Source organism: Drosophila sulfurigaster, chromosome X (genome assembly GCF_023558435.1).
Source record: "Drosophila sulfurigaster albostrigata strain 15112-1811.04 chromosome X, ASM2355843v2, whole genome shotgun sequence".
Taxonomy (NCBI): domain Eukaryota; kingdom Metazoa; phylum Arthropoda; class Insecta; order Diptera; family Drosophilidae; genus Drosophila; species Drosophila sulfurigaster.
The window spans coordinates 15680351-15708180 of record NC_084885.1 but is presented as its reverse complement, the minus strand read 5'-3'; the positions used below and the strand labels follow the sequence as shown (position 1 = coordinate 15708180).

At 34.6% G+C, this 27830-nt stretch overlaps 1 protein-coding gene across 1 annotated transcript in view; it reads left to right on the top strand.

The window, feature by feature from the left end:
• The window catches only part of LOC133847610 (uncharacterized), a 35926-nt gene extending 8236 nt beyond the window's left edge, over nt 1-27690 (top strand). The window contains exons 3-11 of the mRNA XM_062282770.1: nt 2532-2629; nt 3031-3474; nt 3586-3860; nt 23309-23379; nt 24218-24536; nt 24604-24731; nt 25883-26223; nt 26305-26523; nt 27550-27690. Coding sequence (XP_062138754.1) covers nt 2532-2629; nt 3031-3474; nt 3586-3860; nt 23309-23379; nt 24218-24536; nt 24604-24731; nt 25883-26223; nt 26305-26523; nt 27550-27651 — 1997 coding nt within the window. The 3' untranslated portion in view covers nt 27652-27690. The remainder of the gene's footprint in view (nt 1-2531; nt 2630-3030; nt 3475-3585; nt 3861-23308; nt 23380-24217; nt 24537-24603; nt 24732-25882; nt 26224-26304; nt 26524-27549) is intronic.
• The last annotated feature ends 140 nt before the right edge of the window (nt 27691-27830 follow it).

The following is a 27830-nucleotide window of genomic DNA, read 5'->3' as shown; positions in this document are numbered from 1 at the left end:
GAGATTTAAAAATAGATTTCGTAGTTGTATTGATTAGTTGGCTTAGCATTTTTAAGCTTATAAATAAAAGTAGAGTTGATGAAAGCTTTAAGCAGCTTACTGATTAATTAACTGCTGTGAATTGATCAAATTGAGCAAAATTGATGAACAAAATGTTTAATGCTTATCTGTGGCATTTATTTTTGAAGCCAGATTTAGTTTTAAGCCAGTTTTCAGTTTCATCGGCCAGTTTAGCATTTTAAAGCTTCTAAATAAAATTAGACTAGCTAAAAGCTTTCAGAAGCTTAATGATTTATTAACTTCAATGAATTGATCAAATTGAGCACAAAATATTTAAGATATTAACAAGCTTTTAAGTCCGCCAGTCAGTTTGCCTAGTTTAGCTTTCATTTATGCTCTCTCTCGATTTTTAACCGATAATGACACTGACTGAAAGGAATTACAAAATATTTGCAGCTTATCTATGGCACTTCTTTTTGGAGATTTCAAAATAAATTTCGTAGTTGTATTGATTAGTTGGCTTAGCTTATAAATAAAAGTAGAGTTGATGAAAGCTTTAAGCAGCTTACTGATTAATTAACTGCTGTGAATTGATAAAATTGAGCAAAATTGATGAACAACATGTTTAATGCTTATCTGTGGCATTTCTTTTTGAAGCTAGATTTAGTTTTAAGCCGTTTTCATCAGCTGGTTAAGCATTTTAAAGCTTCTAATTGAAATTAGACTAGTTTCAAGCTTTCAGCAGCTTATTGATTAACTGTTATTAAAAGTTTATCTCTAGGACTTCCTTTTAAAAGAATAAATAGATTTTATTTGTGTTGTATCCGTTTGTTGGCTTAGCATTTAAAAGTAAATTAGACTAGTTGAAAGCTTTTAGCAGCTTACGATTAATTATGTGCGATGAAAATGGCCAAACTGTGAAGCTCAACTGTAGAGCCACATTTGTAGAACTTCAATATAGAATATATATTTTTAGAATATATATAGATTGCTTCAAAGTTTAGCTAAGTGCTTTAAGCAGCTTTCTTTTTAATTAACTATGCTGGAAAGAGTCGCAATTTAGTTAAAGTTATGCTATACAAAATACTAATTCAATTCGTTTAATCTGTTTTCTATATATTTTGAGTAGTTACGTGAAATGAACAAAAAACATTCAGCAGCTTTCAATAAGGTTTTTTATGCCTACAAATTGAAATTAATAAATTAGTAGTTTATAAAGCTGCAGCGAGCTTTCAGAAGCTTTTTAGATAATTAAGTCATTAATCAAATTTGATAGAATGTTGAAGATTAATATTTATTTTGACTAAATTAGACTAATTGTGTTCATTAGGAACTGAGAAAATATATAATATTTATTATTTAGCAATACTTTAAACTGGAGATTGTCAGTTAATTGAGTATAAAGAGGCATATTACAACAATGGGAAGCTTTTTAGTGCTTTATGTAGTAATTTATATTACATTGAGATTAAAAGAAATCATTAAATTGTTCGAATATTTCGAAAAATTAGCAACGCACTTGGATAATAATAACTTGAACTTAGAAAACAGTGTTTTTATATAGTTTGCCACGCTAGAAGCTTGAAATCAGCAATTAGATGCTTTAAACTGTTGCCTCATGTGCTTTTCATTAAATAAATACTAACAAAACTTGCAAACTTTCAGGTTCTAAGAGTTGATTAGTAGACGCATATCTTTCCAGCACTTTTGCATATTACATTTAATAACAATGTAGAACATGAATAATAAAGTTCGACACAATAATTGAACACACAATACGCAATAATTGAATGAAAGTGCACACACTACGTATGAGTAATATTTACAACAAAATATACAAAATGCAACTATCTAGGGACAAAGACAAAATCAAATACAAACTTGGCGGAGCCAGCTAATTGCATATAGAAAGCGGAATATTAGATTTCGTAGTATATTTAATACTTAGTCTAGATCTTTGTAGCTTTGAATGCCTTAGGGAAATATGTAGCGAAAACTAAGAGAATTTTGTAATTAGCGAAGCCTTCTTCGACATTAAGTTGTAGCGCAGAACTTTTTGCTTTCTATACACCATATAAGTATACTTGAAGTTTTCAGTTTTGGTTTTCGGTTTTGTTGTTTGTTAGTTGTTCGTTCGTTCGTTCGTTCGTTCGTTCGTTTGTTTTGTTTCGTTTCCTGTTGCCTGTGCATAGAAATGGAATGTGTTATCGAGTTGTCAGCATGTTGAACTGTCCTACAAACAAACTATAAAATAATGGAAGAACAAACATGAAAATGTTTACTTTACTTCTTTAGATCATAAACTATCGAATGTTCTCTATATATAACATATATATTTTATGATTTAACTATAAAAAAAAACGATTTCTCTTGCTTTTGACATTTGTTTTCGCTGCATGCCAACAAAAAAAGTACTGAGAATATAGAAAACTGCAATTGGAATTAATCAAACATTTGTTGGCAACATTTCTTCTCTCTCTCTCTCTCTCTCTCCCACTCTTCTTTCTCTCCCTCTCCCTCTCGCTACGCAGACAGCAAAACATCGCAAACCGACGAGGAAAAGCAACGCGATCGACAGCGCAACGAGCGTGAGGCCAAAAAGGAAGAACAGGACGCCATCAATTACAAGGTGAGTGTGTCAGTGTGCAGTCAACTTCTTCTTCTTCTTCTTCCACTACCATCTACTACTACCACTACTACTACTACTACTACTACTACTACTACAACTGCTGCGAGTGCCGTGTTCTGTGTGTGTTCATGTGTGCGTGTGTGTGTGTGCAAGCAGACGCGTCTTCAGCCCCACAAAAAAAAAAAAATTACCAAAACAAAAAAAAAAGAAAATTCCAATTCTAATCAAATGCCAATTCAATTAAAGCAAATCGCAATCGCAATCGCAATCGCGTCAAAAAATATATGATAATGATGACTTACTGCATAAGTATAAGTATCGAAATTAAATAATGGCCGTTGAGCTCACGAATTTGTAGTAGTAAACAAAAAATGCACTTTGCAACAATTGCATGTAAACAGCGCGACAAGGAGCAACGAGAGGCGCGTTTGCTGGACTTTGAGATACGGCGCCAGCAAAAGCGCGAGGAGCAGAATCAACAGCGTCAGCAGCAGCAGCAATTGCATCAGCATCACCAACAGCAGCAGCAACAGCAGCAACAACAGCAGCAGCAGCAACAACAGCAGGAGAAAAGTCCACCGACAACTTCGCAGCAGCATCAACAACGCCAGCAGCTGCAGTTGCAACAGAGTGTGGCAGGACTGCATCACCAACAACAACAGCAACAACAACAGCAACAACAACAACAACAACAGCAGCAGCAGCGAGTTCACACACCGGACACACCGAAGTTGCAAACGCCGCCGGATCGTTCGTTGCCGCCAGCGTTTCGGAGTCGCTCGATCGAGCGGGAAATCCATTACGAACGCAAGCGTTTCTCCGTTCAGGAATCCGCCGAATTCAAGGTGTTTCAAATATGCTTTTTCTCTTTAACTCTTGAAGTTTGCCTCTTTTACAGCTGTCAATTTATTACACTTTCTGCTTTTTGCTCTAACATTTTGTAACATGTTGTTTAGGAGGCCTTAAGCACCACACCATCGCCATCGCAAACGCAAACGCAGACGCAAACGCAAACGCAGACGGGAAACTTTAACGGCACGCCGCCATCATCGTCAGCGGCAGCTGGTTACACGGCGACATTGGCGGGACCCCCGGCAACAGCGGCAGCTGCGACAGCTGCTATAATACCCATTCTACCGTTAGGCGTTGCGACGCTGCGCGATGATTCTACGGAGTCCGAGCAGTCCGTGACATGTGCCCAGACACAGTCGGATGCCTACCATCGCATCATGTGAGTACAGCAATCGATATACTATATTACGTATACGCACTCGTTGCGACTGTTTTGCATTTTTATTGCCCTTGCTTGCTCCCTTGTTTTCTCCCCACCTATAAAAAGTGTCAGCACAATCCATTGCAAGCAAATAGCAACAAACATCAGATTTATCTACTATATATACAGACAACAAAATTGCAAACTTGGTTTAACAACATTGAAGCTGAAGCTAATGTTTGATGTATAATATATTCTAAAAGCAGATTTATTTATATTCAACAATGAAGCTGAAGCTAATGTTTGATATATATTCAAAAATCAGACTTGTATAAAGAACTAAGTTGCAAACTTGGTTTAGCTGAATTTAATGTTTGATATATATTCTAAAAGCAGATTTACTATATATAAACAACCAAATTGCAAACTTGGTTCAGCAACATTGAAGTTAAAGCTAATGCTTGATATACAAGTATATTCTAAAAGCAGATTTATTTATATTCAACAATGAAGCTGAAGTTAATGTTTGATATATATTCTAAAATCAGTCTTGTATAAAGAACTAAGTTGCAGACTTGGTTTAGCTGAAGTTAATGTTTGATATATATTCTAAAAGCAGATTTATATAATATAAACAACCAAATTGCAAACTTGGTTCAGCAACATTGAAGCTAAAGCTAATGCTTGATATATATTCCAAAAGCAGATGTATTTATATTCAACATTGAAGCTGAAGTTAATGCTTGGCAGATTTATATAAAGAACTAAATTGCAAACTTGGTTTAGCAACAATAAAGTTCAATCTCATGCTTGATATATATTCTACAAGCAAATTTATTTATATACAAAAATGAAACTGAAGCTAATGCTTGATATACATATATTCTATAATCAGATTTATTTATATTCTACAATGATAATTTGATATATGTATGTATATTCTAAAAGCTGATTTATATAAACAACAAAATTGCAAACTTGGTTTAGCAACATTGAAGATAAAGTTTGTGTTTAATATTATATATCTGAATTCTGTGAGAAAAAGAGAAAATGTTTGAAGGAAATGAATTTAAAATAAAAATAATAATAAATAAACAAATACAAATAAATACAATACAAATAAATACTATACTATACAACAATTTATCAATGCCAAAATGCAGACAAAAGAACTGTGTTGACTAAGCAAACAAAAACAAAACAATGAGAAAATATTAAATATTAAAGACAATGTTGCCTAAAAGCAACAATTAAATACATTTTTTATACCCGCTATTCATAGCGTAGAAGGGTATTATAAGTTTGTGCCTGCAGGAAATGTGTGTAACATGCAGATGAAGGCATCTCCGAACTTGTAAAGTCTGTCCGTCTGTCTGTCTGTCCGTCCGTATGAACACCTAAATCTCAGAGACTATAAGAGATAGAGCTAAAATGTTTTTGGCCACTTTTCACGCAGATCAAATTTGTTTCAAATTCTGTCCACGCCCACTCCCGCCCACTCAAGCTGAAAAAAAATCATGTCGATAAACGTATATTTAGTAGTAAGTTGCTTTGGCTGACAATCTGGTATATATTATAATAATATGCCAAATGTATCCTTTGGAATAATTTTAGTATTTTTGTGGTATATTTTCGGAATAATACTGCACTGTTTTACTTTTAATGACGTATTATATCAATATACCAAATGTAGACTTCGGAATATTTAATTACATTTGCGGCATATTAATGTGGTATATTATGAGAATAATACCACAATTTTTTTTTGCTTTGAATGAAGTACTATATTCATATACCAAATACCGAATTTGGTATATTTTTAGTATTTTTTCGGTATACTTGCGATATATTATAAGAATAATACTGCATATGCCGAATACGGCATTCGGTATATTTTTAGTATTTTTGTGGTATATTAATTTGGTATATTTTAAAATGATTAGCGAACTCTTCTGATTTTATTCACAATAATGAACGGGTATCTCAGAGTCGAACTCGCTCAGCTCTAGCTTTGAGTTGTTTAAATACATTTTATTTATTTGCTCATTTCTTAAGCAATTAATTTGAATAGAGTGAAAGAAAGACATAGAAAAGAAAATAGACAAAATAATAAAACTAAGAATTGCAGGCGAAAACAAATAAACAATTAAAAATTTGCTGTTGACTAATTTTTAAACTTTATTATCCGATTGTTGTGAAACTTCAGAAGAATATTATGTTATTAGTGAAATGAATCTGAAGCACAATGTTGCTGTGATTGTTATTCTAAGCTGTAATTATGATCAAAGTATAAATTGAAAATGAAATTATTACATTTACCTATTTAAATACTCATTAAATTATTTTCCTATTTATTTACTTGATGTTGACAAAATCATATTAAAAATCACTCTAAAGATTTTACTAAAATAACGAATTCTTATTTAATGACTAAATTCAAACTTGAAAAGTTGCATTTTGCAATTAGGTCAGTTAAGTCAGAGAAGATGATTTTGTTGTTGTCAACGCATTTCTTATCAATTAAAGTTTCTCTTCGATGTCAGAGGAAAAAGCTTTGCATTGCTATTAAAATGTTGTCGGTTGAATTTTTCGTTGACACTTCGACGCCATCATCAATGGCCACTTGATGGCAAGTGAGCGAGCCCATTAATAAGCATATCGCGAAGTGTATTTATGATGATCTCTGATAAAATTCGATATCCACTTAGCGGCAGTGTTTCCAACGCATTTTGCGCTTTTCATTTATTTATAGGCTCCGCGGGGAGCCGAAAAGCAGCGCGTTGCCCGAGTGCGCAAATCATTAGCGGCATCGCATCGCATCGTCTCTCTCTCTTTCTCTTTCTCTCACTGTCGCTCTTCACCTCGCGTCTCGAGAAAAAACATAAAATTCTTAATGGCACACAGGAGCATAAATTAATCGAGAAAACATGGGAAAACACACACGACACACGTTTCTTGTTTTTCTCTTAAGTTTTAGCTTGAACGCGCAATCGCTTTGCCACAGGAGAGAGAGAGAAAGAAAGAGAGAGAGAGAGCTGTGTGGTGAGAGCTTTTCCTCGACTGCGTCATTTCAATGGGGCGTGCTTCTAGATGCATGTGTGTGTGAAGCTTTTGGTCAACTAGCTTTTCTAGTGTGGTCTTGTTTTCTACTACTGTTTGTGCAGTGTGACCGAAAGGCTTTGCGGCATACATGTCGTATGCTTAATTAGCCGAGACATGCACCTTTCAAATCGAATGTCTCACAATGCAAATCAAACAACACACAACGCTCTGCATTTTGTGTCGCATTTGTTTGCATTAAGCATGAGCACGAATCATTCGTGGTTCGACTTTCTGGCCTAGCTTTTGCAGACATTCTCAATTGAGCACAGAAATGAGTGCCCAACTGCCAGATACCCTGCATTAAAGAAATATATAGAAAGTATGAAATTAATTGGTTATAATTTAAATACATATATATATATTTTGAATGAGGAGAATGCAAATTTAAACTAATCAAATACACATTGAAGGATAGGTATACAAATAATGAGTAATACATTTTACTCTAATTGATATAGATAAGGATTAGGTTTAATAATTATAATAATTATAAGTAACAAATTTTACCCATTCACATAAAACAAAATACTTGCAATTACTTTATTCAACGATTTTTTGCATTCAAAGAAAAGATTGAACATTATTGAAATTCATTTCAAGTGTACAAATGAAAATATATAATTATAATCTTAAATTTTGACTCCAACTTAATAATTTGGTCAATTCGGTTAGATAAACACCAATTTTAAGTTAAGACCATTCAAAAACAGTATTGCAAATTTACCAAATACAATAATTAATAATGTAGAGAGCGATAATGAAAGATATAATAATGAAATTTGATTAAGATTAAATCACTTACATTAGATTCTAATTTAATAATTCGCTCATTCACATTGAGAATTACGTGACTAACAGATTTTCTACATTAAAAAAATGAACTCAAAATTAGAGGACTATAAAGTAATAAGGGAATTTCGAATAATTATAATTAAAATATTATAGCATAATTATTATCTCTTCAAATTACAAGTATTATAATTTAAGCTCTCTTTTGTTACACGAAATGTTTGAAATATATTAATAAGTAATTTATAAGTAATAATTTTAATTTTATTTGCACTTATTATGTTTATAGTTTTTACAACGTGTTTACTTAGTATTCAACTTTTCTTTTCGCGGCGTTGCAATCAAGTTGCATTGATATTTTTACTGCCATATAATTTGACATGCAATTGTGTTTATTTCTCACGCCGCCTTAATTATTAATGTGTGAATTTGCAAACTGATGAACGTTGATGAATGCCCTCGTTACTAAGCCTGTGAAATTTGCAATTGCAATTTTTGCAGTCGCCATTTATCGCAGTTCGCCTAAAGTTGCAATTAAATTGGAATTGTTTAATGATTTGAGTGTTAGAAGTTGATATCAAGTAAGTTCAATAATTGCTATTCACTTTGCATTCGAACTATTAGATATTACTCTTTATGTACATAGTTTAAAAATCATTAAAAAATGAATTTTATAAGATTAAGTATACGACGCGTAGCGTATGCTAAACATTAAATCAAAAGTAATTACTTTGGTAAAGAATTCAAAAGAGTTGGAAGTAATATTCGACCTCGAAATTTAAATCTTACGTATACTTAATTTGATATCTAATGAAATTACGTATACGTCATATTTGCAATTTGAAATCTTTAACAATTGTTATTGTTTTAACAAATTCTTATGTCAAAATCTAAATAAAGTTAATCATTCCATTGCCCTCGCAAAATTTAGAAAATACGTATACTTAATTTGTAGTGAAATTAAATTACGTATACGTAATATGCAATATTGACATTAAGAGAACAGTTTATTATTCGTCTGGGTGGTTGCAATTTTTTAATTGTAAATAATAACGGAATTCCAAAATGTTATTAAACGTATACTTAATTTTTAAGTACGTAGACGACACCATAAACATGATAATTTGTTTTATTGCGAATTTTTTATTTTTAAAGTCATTTTTATTGTCAAATAACATTCGATTTGAAAATCTGTAACGTACGTATACTTAATTTTTCAGTGAAATGCCATTACGTATACGACACGTGCTGTGAAATATTAATCTTTTATAAAGAATTCTTAAGCAGCAATGATAATAATGCTGTGCATTCGGATAGTTGTATTTTATTTCGCTTACATAGCTACCGTGAACGTATACTTGATTTTTGTGAAATATAATTACGTATACGACACGAGGAATGCTACATCTAAAGCAAACAAATTCTTAGCTAATAGTGCTCGAGCTCCAAATCCGAAGCATACGTATACTTAATGTTTAAGTGCAGTTTAATTGCGTATACGACACGTCGTACTCAATATAAAATCTTAGTAGCAAAATTCTTAAATCGAAATGCTGATAATTATTATTCAAAGTCAGGTGATTAGTAAATATTGCTTGAATTCGAAATCAACATCATACGTATACTTAATGTTTAATAGAAGCTCAATTACGTATACGACCTGAGGTACGCTATATCTATATCATACGAATTCGTAATGCTGATAATGGTATTTAAAGTCAGCTTATTAGCAAATAATATTCGAAATCCAAATTTGAGGCATACTGAAACTCAATTACGTATACGACTCTTAGTACTTCAAAACAAATCTTAACATATTAATTCCTAAAACGAAATGTTGATTAATTAATTTGAAGGCAGTTGATAAGCAAATAGTTGTCGAGTGCGTATACGTAATATATGTACTTACAAAATTAAGTATACGTCTCGAATATAAAATCGTTGGATATGTTTTGCTCTGCATATTCGTGAGCACTGAAAACGAATAACTTGAATATTTTGACGTTCTCCTTACGCAAGCGGCACAAAAATTGCGCATACGACATGTGTCGCCTGTTATTGATTGAGGTGCTTTGTAATTTGAGTTAATTGTTTGCAAATTTCTGTGACACAAAGCAAACGATCTTCGTCTGAGTGACTGAAACAACTGAAGTGTGCAAGTATTATGCTTTGCTATTTTTGGGCATCACAATTTTTTGATATGAATATCCTTCTGTCTCTGTTTGCATGTGTGTCATGGTGCACTTGACTGTGTGTGTGTGTGTGTGGTTACAAAAGCACACACACGAGGCAACAATAAAAACCAGCTGAAAACTAAGCTTGCGCTTTGCTTGAGCCACCAAAAAAAAGGAAAAGGAAAACGATGCCGAGAGAAGTAGAAGCAGCAAAAAAGAAATGAAAGAAAAACTGTGGCCACTTGCGCTCGACACAAATTGTGTATGAACACAGACATAAATACATATGTACACACATGTCGCTGTGTGTATGAGTGTGTGTGTGTGTTGGTGTGTATTTCCATTTCCCTTATGAAGGCACATTTTTGGGCAAAAACGAAAAAAGAAGCAAAAACATTGAAACAACAGCCGCACAGTTGTACTTTAGTACAGGGAATTTGGCATGGTGCAACTCAGGGGGCAGGGCAGGGATGAAAGAGGTGGGGGCTCTTTAGGGGTTGGCTAGGAGCACCGCTTGCACTGCGGTTTGCTGTTGTTGCGCTTGAAAACTGGAACACGTGTGTGCCACTCAAAATTCACCACAAAAACAGAGAGCGGCCGCCCAAAAAGCTCTCTCTCTCTCTCTCAGTCTCAGTCTCAGTCCTTCTCTCTCTCTTTGCGCCTGTGTTCTCTTTAACGCTCTCTCTCTCTGTCTCTCTCTCTCTCTTGCACTTGCCTGCACACAGCTTGCTGCTGTCTCGCTTTTATTTTATTTATTTATTTTCCTTCTCTTTTGGCACAAATAACACGTGCTGAGAGCGATGCCGCCAGTTTTTACAGTTTAGTTCGTTGATTCTGTTTTTTCGTTTTTTTTTCTTTTCTTACATTTCCATTTCCATTTTTTTTGCACTAACCGTGTCTCCCTTGACGCTGTGTGTGTGTGTGCTCTGCTTTCTGGCCTTTTTACTGCTGCTGCTCTTGCTTTGCTTTGCTTCGCTTTGCTTTGCTTGCCTGCTGCCTCTGTCAACGTTGAACGTTGAACGTTGAACGTATTTGCCATTTTCGCTTTTGCTGTTTTCGGCTTTGCGGGCCAAAATATTTTGTCTTTCGTCTGTCGACTTCATTGCGGTGTTACGTGTTTCGCGTGTCAGACGCAGCGCAAAAACCAAAACGGACGGTGCCACGTCGCGCGGCAAAAGCGGCAATAATAACAACAACAAAAAACAACAAAACAACTAAAAAAATATATAACAACAAAAATAATAAATAATAATAAAACATAAGAAACGACAACATCAAAAAGAACAAAACATTTAAATACTAATTTTAAACAACGAACAAAACAAATTTCATAAATTCGTAAATTCGTAAATTCGTAAATTCGTAAATCCGTAGCATAGTGTTTAACATAAGTATATGCACACACACACACACAAACACACAAAGTTCAATGTGTTATGTATGTTTATAGTAGCTACAACATCCATCTTCTATATATCCAATCCAATCCAATATCCCAAGTGTCGCAGCTGATTGAGTGTCTTGCTTATTTATTTACATTTACATTTACATTTACATTTTGCTGCTGCTGCACAATGCAGCAATATTTAATTCATCATAAATCACACACACACACACACACACACACACACACAGAGGCGTGTTGTGCGTACATTTTGACCTCTATTTGATAGCGCATTGATAGCCAAAAGTATATACAACCAAGATATATATTAGCTCTATATATATATATATTTATTGTCACATGGCGACAAGCAGCTGCTTCCAAACGATCTGTCGCGTCTTCTCTTCGCTGCGTGTTTTGACGACTTTTAACCGGCTGTGAATTGAACAATGAAAAATATCATCAAGGATATTCATGATCCTACACAAAAAAGAAAGAAAAAGAAAAGAAAATCAATGCAAATACCAATATATTTTTTTTTCTCGTGTCTCTTTTTTTTACTGTGATTTTGTATTTTTTTTTTTCTTGGCACCAAGATTGGAGACAACAAAACAACAAAGCTGAAAGAATTACGTATATTTGTGTTTTGTGTGTTGTGTAGTGTTTTTTTTGCAGAGTGGGAAAAGTTATGCGCCTGTGCCGCATGTGGCACGTTGCACGTTGGACGTTGGACGTTGCAACATCCGTATTACATTTTGCAGCATTCTCTTGTTATTTATGTTTATGTTTATTTTCGTTGTTGCACTGCGTTTCATTTCGTTTCGTGTCCCATTGTTTTCATTCTCTTCTCCCTCCCTCTCTCCCTCTCTCTCTCTCTCTCTCTGTCTGTCTCTTTTGCGGAAAAGTTGTACAGTATTCATTCAATTATTCAAATGGTATTCACAAGTATTCGCCAACTATTCAAATGTCTTTTTGTTGGCCCGAACGTTTGCTTATTATATAAACTTTATCTTCTTTCCAACGCGCTGCAAATGTAAGCCGGCTTAGCTCTAGTTTTCTTTCTGCTCATCTCATGGAGTTCTTTTCCTTTGCTTTGCTTTTTTTTGTTTGGTTTTGTGGCAAACTAAGAATGAAGTTTTGCTGCACATCAAATTCATCAAGTTTTCATGAACGCTTTATGCTTTTATCCACTTGCTTCAATAACTTGCTCAGCAACAAAAATGTCAGCCAATTATATTTATTTTATAGCTGATCTATTTACAAATTTATGTGTTATTTATTTTTGGAAATCCGTTGAGAATTTGATGTTAAACTTGTGCTAAGCTGACCTTACTTTTAGTAGTTTTTATAGTATTATTATTATTTGATTGGAATAAAGAATATAATACAATACTATATACAATATTATATTGCTCTGATCAGGCTTATTTTAAATCATTCATTTGCTTATTTCATAGTTACAAAATATGTTGATTTCATTTGCTGAATTGTTGTTAATATTTATGCCAATTTATAGTTAGCAATGAATATTTAATTTCTCAAGATTATATGGATATTTATTACAATTCTTCTCTTTCAATGAACTAAGAATTTTGAATAATTTTCAAATGTTAAAGTCGAGCATACCCCACATCAAATATTTGCTCTCAACTATTAGGTATTGGCATTGGCATTGAATAAGTAAAAAAAAAAAACAGAAACAGAAACAGAAAACAAAAACCAAAAAACAACAAAAGAATTCGTGTATCGAATCGCGTTGAATCGGATTAGTTTGATTATATGAGTAGTTACATGCCACATTTATAATCGAGTTTATAATGAGTTTATATACAGTTCTTGTTTTATTGTTACCCATATTGTGTCTATCTGTCTGTCTAGATTGTCGTGCGCGCCTTAGGCGCGTGTTATTTGATCCTTTTGGTCATACTCCTATACTTATACTACTTGGCAACATGACAAGCGTTTGGAATATTTCAAATGTTGCATGCCACACGACAATGTGCCACAACAACGACGAACGAAATTCAGTGGACGCACACACGTAAATATGCGTGTCGCGATCAACAACGAACAAAAAAAAAATAAAAACAAAAAAAAAACACTAAAACACTAAAAAATATAAGGAAAATAACTCAATGTAAATCCACACAGTTGCACTTTGCAGAAGGCCTTCAATGGGCTTTTGTTTATCGATTGCTATAATACTCCCTTGCTCTCTCGCTCGTAGAATACAAGTATATTCGATGGCGCGGGTCTCTAAAGTAATTGCAGCTTAATCATTTGCTTTCAATTTCCATCACAATTTGTGCACACACACATTTGTAATTGATTGAGAGAGCAGAGCGCAGAGCAGCGAGTGCGACAAGTCAATTTAATTTCAATGCTGCCAATTGCTGGAATGGTGCTGCCAATTCGTTGTAATATGGTGCTGTCCACTTGCTAATGACTGCATGCATTACAGTGCTGCCAATTGACAAACAATTGTGGCAACGACGCTGCCAATGCGTTGTAATATGGTGCTGTCCACTTGCTTAAAACTTTATGCAAGTTATGATTGAAGCTAAAAATAGCTTTAAGAATTGCAGTTGATAAATTAGAGCAGGTTTGCAATGATTACTCTTTAAAAATGCATTATGCATTAAATCATGTTATATTGAATATAGAGTGATAAATATAAATTGAAAAGGTAGTCGTCACAAGACTTACAGAGTGCGGTAAGTTGAACATTTTGTTGAATTGGTGAAATACACAACTCTAAACTAAAAAATAAATATGAATTGCAGTTGTTTTCTTGGTTTTCTTGCAATGATTACTCTCTTCAAATAAATCAATATAACATTGATATTTTAATTCATATTTCGGATAAAACAACTCATTATTTTATGTGGTTTTTGCTAAATAAAGAACTGTTAAGTTATTGCACAAATAATATTCTATACGTCACTTTCTCAATGCTAAAATTAATTCAAAAAATAGTTTAGTAAACTATAAATAACGAAATCATTGATGATTAAGTAAAAATTATCTAACAAATATAAATGAAGTTTCGTTTTTGGTTTTATTATTTTATTATTACGACAATACTGCCTAAAGCATATAAATCAATATACATATAATTCACTATATAATTCCAGCCACCTGAGCAAATATATTTTGCTTCGAATAGTTTCTAAACATGCAAATTCAATAATCGATATGAACAGCAAATTAAGTTGTAATGACAATTTATCACAGCCATTTATCTCAGTTGAAATGTAGTGTGAAAATTCCCTGAGCTGTTAACCATTTGTATATGCAATATTATTGCTAATTACTGAATACACTTATTCTATATTAAATGAAGTAAAGCTTGACTTGTTTTTGGAATTATTATGATGCTTCTTATTTCGTGTACAATCTATCTAGGGATAATTATTTAGCTTTTTGGCTTGAGAGAAAGGCAAACTAAAATATATAAGGGCAATTCTCAAGCAAAAAAAAACTCTGAAAAAAATAAATAATAAAATAATAAAAATAAAATAAATAATAAAAATAAATAAAAAATAAAATAAACAATTTTCAAATGAAAGTAAGGATTATTTAGATTTATTTCGAGCTAAAGATTGATTTTAGGAACTTTTGAAATAATCATAAAAATAAATGAAGAATGTGTATGAATGGTATATAATGTATTTCTTAAATAATTTGTAATTATATTTATGACTACTTCTTAAATTATTATTGACAAAGGTTCAAAATAATTCGTTCATTATAATGCAGACTGTGCTTCAGCTCAGCTCAGCTCAGCAACTAATTATAGTGTTAATAATTTAGCAGCAATTCGTAATGTTTATGTTGATAAATTCAGATGCAACTGTTGTTGTTTGTCGCCAAAGTGTTGCTAAATAAAGGAAATCTTTATGCAAAAACGCTGTCCACTTAACCGCTTCACGTTTGCCACAGACGTTGTCGACAATTTGTTGACAAGTTCATGGCAAATATATGACTGACCATATATATGTGTGTGTGTGTGTGTGTGTGGCTGTAGGTCAGCCTAATAAATAGGAAAATGCGGCATATCGACCAGTAAACCTTGTGTTAGGCCCGTTAACGTTCAAACAGTAAGAGTCTCGTGTGTTGTATAGTATTTATTTTATTATTTATACCACAGTTGGCAGCTACGTGCTGCGTCTAAGCTGCTTTCCCCTTGGGACAGCTCTGCCATTCCCCAAGCTGTCCGTGACATTTCAGCGGGGGAAGGGGAAAGGGGAAAGGGAAAGAACGTGTGAAACCGTGATTCTATGAATCTATAATCCATACAATGGCACACGAAATTAATGCTGCACATTTGCAAAGAATGCGCGAAGAGAGTGTCGTAATATGGCATACGTAGTACTTAAGCACACACACACATACTCAGTCGTATACGTGATATGTGTGTGTGTGTGTGTGTGCGCTATTTACAGCATCCAGTCAAGGCGAAGTGTGAGTGCGACAGCGACAGCGACAGCGACAGACGCTGGCAGCTGCAGCTGCAACGAAGTGCATAGACATAAAATTGCATTTATTTGTTGTTTTTAGGCTGCAAGGATAACAGCAGCAGCAGCAGCAGCAGCAGCTGCGCGCCAGCTGCAGGCGAGTCAAGAGTAGGGAGGCAAGTGCCATACTTGTTATTAAGATCAAGGGCCGAGGGCAGCAGCAGCAGCAGCAAAAGAGAAACAACAGCAGCAGCAGCAGCAGAAGCAGAAGCAGCAGCAGCTTTTATGTAATTCAGCGGACTTTTGCGGGTCAGTTGTAATAAGCTAGCAAACAAACAAAAACAGCATGCTCTTTCCCTCAGCCTTTTATGTACACACACACAAACATACAGCGACTCTCTCTCTCTCTCTCTCTCTCTTTCTCTCTCTGTGTTTGCATTTAAGGTCAGAGCTAAACAGATAATCGCCAATGAGACAATTTAAGTGCTAAATAAAATCAATAAATGAACTTGTCTAAATAGTGCCAATACAAACACACACACACACACACTAATGCACTAATACACTCACATTCGTAACACACTGACACAGTTGCAGTCAGGCGACAAATCTGGCAGCCGCAATCGTTAATCGGCAATTTGCCTTTTTTCTGTAGCATACTTTTTGGGGCGCCAGCTACAAAAGGATTTAATCTGAAAATAATTGCATATAATGGACAAATTACACAATGCAGCTAATCTATAAATTATATATATAATACACACATGCAAGCACTCACACACACGCACACACACACACACACACAAGCCTTTATTCTGGGGGGCATTTATTACACTTGACAGCTCGACAGCACATAATTACTTACACTGCACAGCGTATCAGTGATTTTGCTGCCCGAGCTGCTGACATTCGGCTATAAACTATACATTTTTGGTAATTTATTACCAAAAAAAAAAAAAAGAAAATACTGGAAAACGTGTTGAAAACTCAGTATATTATATAATAATGTATATGTACATTCTTTATCTATTTTTATGATTATTTTAAGCTACACACACGAGTGGGCAGAAGTTGATATTCAGCTAAAATTTTTTTAGTAATATATAACACGGAAACAATACTAGCCAACATGTTGAATACCCAGTATATTATATATACCATATACATTCATTTTTAATTTATTTTCTCAGTATATTATATATACTATATACTGCATTCTTTAATTAGTTTTATGATTATTTTAAACTGCCTTTGGGGTGCACACAAAAGTGGTCAGAAGTTGATATACAGTTATAAACTATAAATTTTTGGTAATTTATTACCCAAAAAAACTACTAGAAAACGTGTTGAAAACTCAGTATATTATAAATACTACTACATTCTTTATTTATTTTTATGATTATTTTAAGCTACACACAAAAGTGGACAGAAGTTGATGTTTAACGAAATTTTTTTTAGTAATTTATTACCCAAAAAATACTAACCAACATGTTGAAAACTCAGTATATTACATATATCATATGCATACATTCTTAATTTATTTTCTCAGTAACTGATTATCAACTTCTGACTAATTTGGTGTGGAATGCAGTATATAGTAGATATGATACTACTATATACTGCATTCCACACCAAATTAGTCAGAAGTTGATAACCAGTTATAAACTATACATTTTTGGTAATTTATTAGCCCAACAATTAAAATACTAGCAAACGTGTTGAAAACTCAGTATATTATATACTATAATCTTTATTTACTTTTATGTTTATTTTAGAAATAAATTAAAAAAAAAAACAAGTGCTAGCCAAAGTGTTGCAAACTCAGTATATTATATATACTATACATTCCATTCCTTATTTATTTTTATGATTATTTTAAACTGCCGTTGGGGTGCACACAAAAGTGGTCAGAAGTTGTGCTTAACTGCAATAAAAATCGTGTTCGCCACAGAATGAGAGAGAGCTCAATGGGTTTTATATGTTTCAGCAGCTGCAAAGATTCAGCAACAAAAACACACACAACCCAAAAAAAAAAGAAAAAAGAAAAACATATTTCAATGGCATCAACATAACATACATGTTGAATATATGTATGTATGTATATGTATGTGTGTGTTAGTTGAGAAGTTGATATGCAAATTTCGTTTGCTTTTAAGCGCTTTCCAAACGCCTGCCTGCCTGCCAGCCAGCCAGCCAGTGTTGTATAATGCTGCACACTCAAGTTTTCCACAACATTTTTGTGTGTGTGAGAGTTCTGAATGAGCTGAACTGAACTGAAAGCAGACACCAGTTAAACCATGCATAATAAGTTTGGTATTTTTGTTGTTGTTGCTGTTGTTGTTGTTGTTGTTTTTAAGCACTTTTCTCATGATCCAGTGTTGTCTAATGCAGGCACTCTTCATTTTAAAACTAATTTAAGTTGCATTTTGTGACAGCTTAAGTGCAGCTAACTTTCAATTATTTATGGCACTTGGCTTTACAAATACGCAGCACAAGTTTTACTCTAGTTGCCAGTGTTGTAAAATGCACTTATTTATCTAATGAAATCTGAAACGAAAAGTGAAATTTGAGCTAAACTAAAGTTTTGAATAGCAACTAACACAGAATATTTCAAATTGGCTTTCTTTTTGAGCCAAGCGACTTGAAATTAAATGCATTAGACATCAACTTCTAAAACAGTGTTGGAAAATGTATCATAATTTCTGAAAATATATTTGTTGGGTAGAATTTAGACTTCCACTGCAGATGATACAATTAAGATCTGATCATCTGCATTTTACGTAATACTTAAAGTGTTGTAAAATGTGTCAAAATGGTGACAAAAATTAAAATCTCAAAATACATGTTAAGGTGGAATAACACACTTTAAACGATTAGCCAATTTGCATAAAATATGTTAAAAGTGTTGTAAAACGTATTTAAATTAAAGAATTTCAAAATTTAGAGAGTGTTGGAAAATGTGTTAACATTTAGAAATTAATTCTCCTCTTATTTGCAAAAATAGCATTTAAACTTCATACATTAAGTGTTGCATAATGAACTAGAAATAAATGCATTGTAAGTTTGTTGAAGTGTTGGAAAATGCAGTCGGCTAACATAGCTTTTAAACTCGATGAAACTTTAAACACTTCAAACCAGTTCATGCGAATTTCATTTAATATTTAAAGTGTTGTAAAATGCGTCAACTTTGAACTGAAACAGTTTTGTGTAGTGTTGGCGACGTGGATGGGGTGGGGGAGGGGGATAAAAACGAGTTCAAGCAATGCCAAATGGCTGGTGAAAGGTTGTCAAGGGTCAAACTAAATCGGTGTTATTTTGTATAATAAACTTATCGCCGATCATAATCCAGTGTGGGTAAACTTAATGCACTTCCTGACGACGCTCTGACTGTGGCTTTGGCTCCTGCTACAAAATCGATAAATAGCGAGTAATGTGGGTAATATCAGCCTAGTTTTTCAGTGTTTTTTTTGCGAGTATGCGAGTATTATGTACTTAGTTTTTCTTTCGTGTTGCCAGCACGTTTTTTAGAGTTTTGGGCCTGGCCAGGCCGGTCCGAAGGTCATGCTCGGAAGTCCCGTCGTCAACAACAGAAAAACAGAAAAAAAAAAATTGTAGTCATTGGATTTTAGCCAAAGTCAATGCTGCGCCTGGGCCTGGGTCATATAATGTTTTGCGCTTACCGGGCACACACAAATAATTTGCATTTCGGGCCTGCTTTTTCCTATGTTCATTTTGAGTTCTCTGTTTGTATTTGTGTTGCGTGACCATCGTTCGCCACGTGAGTTTGAGGTGGCATATGGCTAACCCTGAGCTCCCTATTTTTTTTCTACTTTTTTCTACTTTTTTTTTCTCCTTTTTGTCGCCCCCAGCTTTGGTAATCTTTGCTTTCAGGTCACGTTTTACACGTTTCCTCCTCACCCTCAAAAAAAAAGCAAAAAAAAAAATGAACAGCACACAAAAATCCCCTCTGAAAAAAAAAATTGGAGGAAAAAAGGAAAATAAAACACTTTACGCAGTTATTATATTTTTATGTGTATGCAGCATATGCTATATAATATTTATTTTCCTCTTTTTTTTTGCGGCCATTTTAACTACTTAGTCTAATTAGTTTGATTTGCTTTGTTGGACTGTGTAATTCAAATGTTTGATACACCCATTTACTGTTGTTGTTCACTTGACACACGTCTCAGACGTGGCTTGAGTTTGAGTTCACAGTTTATGTTGCTGTTTCGGGTTGTTGTTGTTACTCGATTGTGCTGGGTTGTTGGGTGTCATGAACTTTGACCCCATTACTTGAAGCCCGCTTTTGTTATAGTCGAAAGTTGTGTTGTGTTCCTGGATGTGGTTGCGGCTCTGTTTACAGTTACCCATTGTTTTCCATTCAAATGCCACAATTACAATGGCTAAAACGCGAGTTGGGGGAATTCCCCAAACTTTAAGATCGACACTTTCAACGACTTGCGAAATACCCTATCAAATATCAAATCAGATATTATATATGCAATGATTTTTGGGTGTATCATGTACATATTTAACTCGACGAAAGCATACCCTGTGCTTTAATTAAAGTTGCTCGAAATAAAGACATTTCATTTGAGAATACTATGTTACAGGGTATTATGTGGGGATAGTTAACTTTCATTGTAATTTATTTTGATATTGTCATTATTTATTGTATTTTTCTTCAACTTCTTCGAATTATTGATATTATTTCTTTGGATAAGTTACAGGGTATTGCAGCTTAGAGGATATATGTAAATTTGTTGTATTTCGTTTATTGATATTGTAATTATTTGTCTGCCTTTTGTTTGAGCTTCTCAAGAATTGTGCTATTATTTTATTTACTCAACTCAACTTCAGCCTTTTTAATCTTTATTTTATTTTTATGCCAGTTTCATTGAAAAAGTTACAGGGTATTTTTTTTATTTACGAACGTATTTTTTAACGAACGTATTTTGTTTATTGATAGCGTCACTAGTTTGTGCTTTTATAAGCAGTCTTAACATCAAAGATGTAATGTTATATTAGATATTTAACTCGAGTGCTGCATACCCCGTACATTTGTAGACATGTGGTCATTATTTGCTTGTCATTTGGGTATATTACAGGGTATATTACAGGGTATTGTTAATGTGATTTTTTCCTTCTAATGATCAAAGCTTGGCCATTGTCTAGGGCATTTAACACGACTACAACATACCTTGTATTTTAGTGGATAAGCTGGAATTATTGGCATTCCATTTAAGGATATTACAGGGTATTGTGTGGGGAATATGTAGTAACGATATTTCGTCAATCGCTTGCGCCTTTTGTTCCTATTCTTAAGATCAAAGTTGTGCCATTATTTTAGACATTTAACCCGACTACAGCATACCCAGTAATTTAGTGCTCGACCTCATCGAATATAATTTTACAAAATTTACAGGGTATTGTATTGGATATATACATATGTATAAGATGGAGTATTGTGCTCGTATTTCGTTTATTGATATTGTGTTTCTCCTTTTTTTTTGTGCTTTTTGTTTGCATTGTCGCAGTGCGCACACAATTGTGAATTGATTGTTGCCTTGTTGTGTGTGTGTGTGTGTGTGTTTTTGTGTGTGTGTGTGTTTGTGGCACGTGTGTGGCATGCGGCAACGCGAACTTGTCGCAGTATTTCGAACGAATAAATTGAAAAGACAACCCAAAAAAAAAAAAAATAAAACCAAGCAAAAGAAAAGAAAACTCTGTAAATAAATAAAGCAATTAATAATGCACACACACACACACATACACATACATAACTGTATGTGTGTTTGTGTTGGTGTTAATCAATACGTAACTGTGAAATATGATTTTAGTATCCCCAAAGCAACAAATTTTTGACTGGACTTGCCTTAAAGTAGCAGCACTAGCTGAAAGCTAGCTGTGAACAACATTCAAATTGTGATTATTAGTCAAATTTTAGTGTAACAAATAATGCAATTAATCTAAAGAAAAATAAGAAAAAAAAAATAAACAAAAACAAAAAGAAAGCAATCAGCAAAAGAAAAATGTTATCAACTTAAAGCTTAAAGCCAAAGTCGTGTCCTTCAAGTTGAATCCTTCTGCTCAAAGATGTCCATGGTATGCAGTCTCAATAGCGATGGCAGCAGCCAGGCAGCAGCCAATGCAACGCCCAATTCAACCAATGCAACTGCCACTGCAACAGCAACTGCAACTGCAACAGCCACTGCCCCACACTCGAGTGCTGCAACAGATTATACGCAACAGCAGCAGCAACAGCAGCAGCTGCAACTGCAACAAAGCATCGTGGATGCCCCAAATGCCAGCACCCCGCTGCTCCTCGGCCATGTGGAGTCCATGCCCCTGCCTCTGACCCTGCCGCTGCCGCTGCCCGATGTGAATGCCACAAGCGGTGCACACAACAACTATCCGACCAACAATGCAGCTGAGGCGCCATCGGCATCCGTTGCCGCCGCAGGGGCATCGACTGTTGCCACAAACGCTGCCGCTGCTGCTGCCACAGAGACCATGTTGAGCCTGAACAATGGCACATTGGCGTTGCCAGGTGGTCTGAATTTCGTCATGGGCGCCACGGTGACCAACAATGCGGCATTGGTTGGCGCCGTTGGCGCCGTTGGCGGCGTCGCTGCCACATCGACGACGCACGCGAATGCCAACGATAGCAACAACAACATGGACAATGCGAGCGACGACTCCAACCCGGTGACAATATACAGGTAACGACGGCTTGAGTCGCAGGCCACGCTCAGCGATACACTCCGATTAATCGATTAATTATCGAGTAATGTTTTCCAACTGATTTTGTAGCTTGTTTGCAGCAATCGTTACCACATATTATATATACATACATATATATATTAATGATTTATTTTGGTGTTATCAATATAAATGAAGTTATCGATATCTTATAGAGTTATCGAACTGATTGCGACAGTGCTAACGTAAAGTTGAGCATGTTTTGAGTGAGGGTAATCGTTAGCTTATATGATTACTGAATAATTTCAACATTATCGAAAACATACATTGTTGTTATCGATAACTCATAAAATTACATAAAATAGCCGAAGCACTAAATAGTGTCACCAATGTTTACCGCAAACAGACTATTGAGTAATTAAAATGTTATCGATAACCGAGCATCTACATTTGTTATCGATAACTTATTGATTTATCGCACTGATTGTGACATAGCTTATGGAAGCAGCTTTCGTAATTAGTACCAGATTTTTTATATTTATCGATATGTTATCGATAATACATCATGATTAATGTTTATCGGACCTAAATGCAAGGAAAGCTATAAACCATCCTTAATGGTTATTTTCTTCAGAACGAAATAGTTAAAGTTACACATATTTGTAAAAAAACCTAATTCAAAACTATCGATGTGATTATCGATTAATATTTGTCGATAGTAATATAAAAGATTAAATTCTATACAAGATAATTTCATATTTACTACTCGAATGCTTTGTATTTTACCCATTTATTACATAAGCTAATATTATAGTGGTTATATCTGTAGTAATCTGGTGAAATCGATTTATTTTACAGGTGCCGGGCTCCGATAGCGTCACTCGACTGCATGGAGGAGTTCAGTGGTACGGGCGGTCATCTTGATTTCGGTATCGAATTTCTCACTATTATATAACCTTATCATTTTTTGTTCTTTTAGTTAATACTCTTCGATTGCTTGGCTTGTTTTCAATATATACATACTATATATATTCCATAGCTTTTTCACATAATCACATAAAGCATACATATGTACAACAAAAACAAACATACAAAACTATGCCATACAACGAACTCGACACATTCCTCATACGACTTTCTCGACTCACCTCAAATGAAATTTCCAATGGAAAAAAGTAACACAATCTCCCGATTTGGAAATTCGTCAACTAAGAAAACATCCAATGACAATTGTCCTGCATGTTTTTGATGACCAATTGCATGCTTATTGCTTTTATTTAAGAATTTAGTTTTGATTCAAACATTCCAAAGTTTCAAAAGTATTTTAAATGAATTTCACTAAGAACTATATATTAGAAGAATGTTCAAATTCAAATGGTAATTTTGAAATTTCTTTATTTAGTTGTTGGTAAACTTGTAGCTTAAAATGTTTACCGCAGTTCTTTTGTTCATTTATTCTTTTGATTTCGTTGTTTGCTGTTTATTGCACGTTTTTCTGACCGGAATACAAAAACAAAAAAGACTCCAAAGTTCTTGGTCATGGAAATTGTTAACAACAGAACTGAATAATTGTTTCCCGATTGCATGCTTACCGAAAATCCAAACAAAATCGAAAAAAAAAACCAATAAATGGAATGAAAAATCCAATCCAACCCTGACGCTACTGATATCAATATGTTGGACTGTCGTTGTTTGCCCGCCAACCGTTACCGTCACCGTTACCGTCACCATTACCGTTACCGTTACTGTTCCCGTTACCGCCTGCAGGCCGGTCGATAAGCCTCGGCTCCAATCCGGCGCTGCCGCTGCGGCACGGCTCGACACCGACACCGGGACTGAGGTACAAGAATCTCGGCAAGAGCGGTCTGCGCATATCGAATGTGGGCCTCGGCACCTGGCCAGTTTTCTCGCCGGGCGTCAGCGATGATCAGGCCGAGGCCATACTCAAGCTGGCCATCGATAGCGGCATCAATCTCTTTGACATCTCTGAGGCGCATTCCGAGACGGAGATTGGCAAAATACTGCAGCGCACCGGATGGAAGCGCACCACCTATGTGATCACCACGAAGGTTTACTGGAGCACCAAGTGAGCACAAATCTATCTAAATATTATATACATAGATGACTAAGATCATATATTTCTTTATACCCAGGTCAGAGGAACGCGGACTTTCACGCAAACACATCATCGAGTGCGTGCGAGCTAGTTTGCAGCGTCTGCAGTTGAACTACATCGATATTGTGATCATCCATAAGGCGGATCCCATGTGTCCCATGGAAGGTGTGTAGACTTTAATTGTGAATGTGTATTTTTATGTCCGTAAACATAAAGAAAGCGAATTCCAACATTATAAGAAAAAGGAGCAAAATTATTTTTGCCTTTTTATCAAGATCTGCAATCTTATTTTCAATCTAGAATAAAACAAGCTTCAAATAAGAATTTAATCCTAAAATAATATGTTTTTAATCTTAAAATGAAATGTTTTAAACCATTTAATTGAAGATTGTTTCAACCTAAAAATTTTATTTCAAGATTATTCTTTTTAAGATCGAAAAAATCTTAAATCAATATTTTTTTCATCATGAAAGTTTTACCTAGTGTTGAGAGTTAATAAATCTATATAACATAAAAAACAACTACGTAAAACATATTTAGTTATTATATATTTAAACAACTAAATTCGAAATACGGTTAAAAACATATTGCGGAAAAAAATATAAATAGAATTATCCTAAATATAATAGATTTTATATAATAATTAAAATAGTATCTTACTTATATCGTATATATATTATATTAGTTTAGTTCTATGATATAGACTAAGAGATATAAGACATGAAAATATTCTTATATCTGAGTATTTAAAATAATATAATAAATAAAATTAATACAATATTCTAGCAAAATTTCGAGTAGTACATTATCTGAAGGGAATGAAATATAAGCGAAAACACTTTTTTTTATTTTGAGTAAAGATTAATCTTATAGCTTTTGATTGGCACTTTAATTAGAGCTAAGAATGATCTTGGAACTATTTTTCTGTTTTAAGATAATTGCAAAAATGCACGAGCTCGTAAGCAAACCAATAAATGAATGAATTTATATATTTGATCGTAAAACAGTAAAAGTTCCTAAGGTCAATCTAAAGCGTAAATATAGTGCTATAAGAATAACCCTTACTTATTTGAAAAACTGTTCAGTTTATGTAATTATATATAGTAATATACGAATGATGAAGAATAATTACAATATAATGTAACAATAAAAAACATAATTTGGATAATTCTCTGGCAAAGTTTCGAGTACGACATTATCTAAAGTAAAAGAAATATATGCCAACATAAAATAAAACATTTCTTGTCATATATTATATAAAATGATGTAACATCTTGTATCTTATGCTTCACATCTTCTTTCTTATCTCTCCGCAGAAGTGGTGCGCGCCATGAGCTACGTCATCCAACAGGGCTGGGCCATGTACTGGGGCACTGCGAGATGGTCGCAGGTGGAGATCATGGAGGCGTACACCAATTGCCGGCAGTTCAACTGCATTACACCGATCGTGGAGCAGTCGGAATATCACATGTTCTGCCGCGAGAAGTGCGAGCTGTATTTGCCGGAGATGTACAACAAGATTGGCGTTGGATTGATGGCCTGGGGACCACTCTCGATGGCCCTGAGCGATACACAGAATGGGGACAAGCTCTTTCTGCCCAAGGGATCGTTCAAAACGAAGAGCTTCTCCTGGACGGAGGACGAGATCAATCGCAATGTAAGCTAACAAATTATATTATATTATTATCAAATTTGGTATTTCATCAACATATGTGTGACTTTTTGGCTTTTGTGACAGGCTGCTTTGTCGCCGCAGGGCAGCTGGGGCAAGGATCGGATTGAGGAGGGACGACGGCATTGTGATCGCTTGCGTGATCTGGCTGCGCTGGCCGAGAAGCTTGGCTGCAGCCCCACACAGCTGAGCATTGCCTGGTCGCTGAAGCATGAGCCCGTTCAGTGCCTTCTGCTGGGCGCCACATCGGCGGAGCAACTGCATCAGAGTCTACAATCGCTGCAGGTAGCCTATAAATACTCTATATATACTTAGATATTGAATACAGTCTAGTGTCGATAATTGCCAATTCAAATACTAATATGCTTAGGTTCATTTTTATTTCTACGTAAGCTAAACTTTTTTTTGCTTTTAAGTGTACTTAAAATACAAAGAAAACCAACCCAACAATAGATTTATTAAATTGAAAAGTTTAGATGTAACATTTTTGTGCGTTTAACTGCCAAATTCTTTGATTTGCAGTTAGGAGCAATGCATTTAACTGCAATTATGCGTCGGTGTCACCGTTAGGCTACTCTACCTTTAACTGAAAACTTATATGAAAACTATAAGAAATGCGTTTAACTGCAATGCTTCATTAAAAAAATATATTAACTCAAAAATATGTTGACAAGTGTTGCTTCTTAAAGCAGTTTTTATAACACTGCAAATTCACGATTAAAAGCAATAAGCAATAATCCTTAATGTGCCGTTATGAGTAATGCATTTAAGTGCAACTTTTTCAAATCGTAACGAAAAATTAAAGAAACTTAATGTTCTATGTTGCTAGAAAAGTATCGAAAGCAGTTACAAATTTTCGATTTAAAAATGAGGTAATAATCAAATATATGCAGTTATGAGTAATGCGTTTAAGTGCAATTTCTTCAAATCTTAACGAAAAATTAAATGTGCTATGAAATAAGTTTGCTTATTCGGAAGTGTATTTGTTATGCTATTAAACTGCAACTAATCTGCAGTTATGAGCAATGCGTTTAAGTGCAATTTGTACAACTCTTAGCAAAAAAATGAAATAAGCTTTGCAGTAAATTTTCTCACTCGTTAAGCAATTTGACAGCAAATTTTCGAATTCAATATGATGCAATAATCGAAAATGTGCAGTTATGAGCAAGGCATTTAAGTGATAAGAGAAAAACCCGCAATTTAATTTAATTGAACATTGCTGTTGTTATTAAAATTGGCATTTGCAATTATCGACATTATCGACTGTGTATATTAAGAGTACTAATTAATGCGCAATCAATGTTTGATTAGCTTTTGCCGCGACTATCGTCGAGCGTGATGCTGGAGCTGGAGCGGATCTTAGAGAACAAACCAGTGCGTCCGCCAATGATATCGACGCTGGCGCTTCGGTGACAATCAGCCTGCCCGCAGGGTCCGCTTAGCCTGAGTGGCGGCGGACCCTGCGGCGCCGATTCGCCGAAGCACGAGGAGGAGGCGTTCATTGAGGAGGCGGATGCCAAGGAGGCGGCCAAGCAGGGTTTCTGTGTTATTCAGTGACGAAAGGAGTCCTTAGATAATGATAATAAATTTTT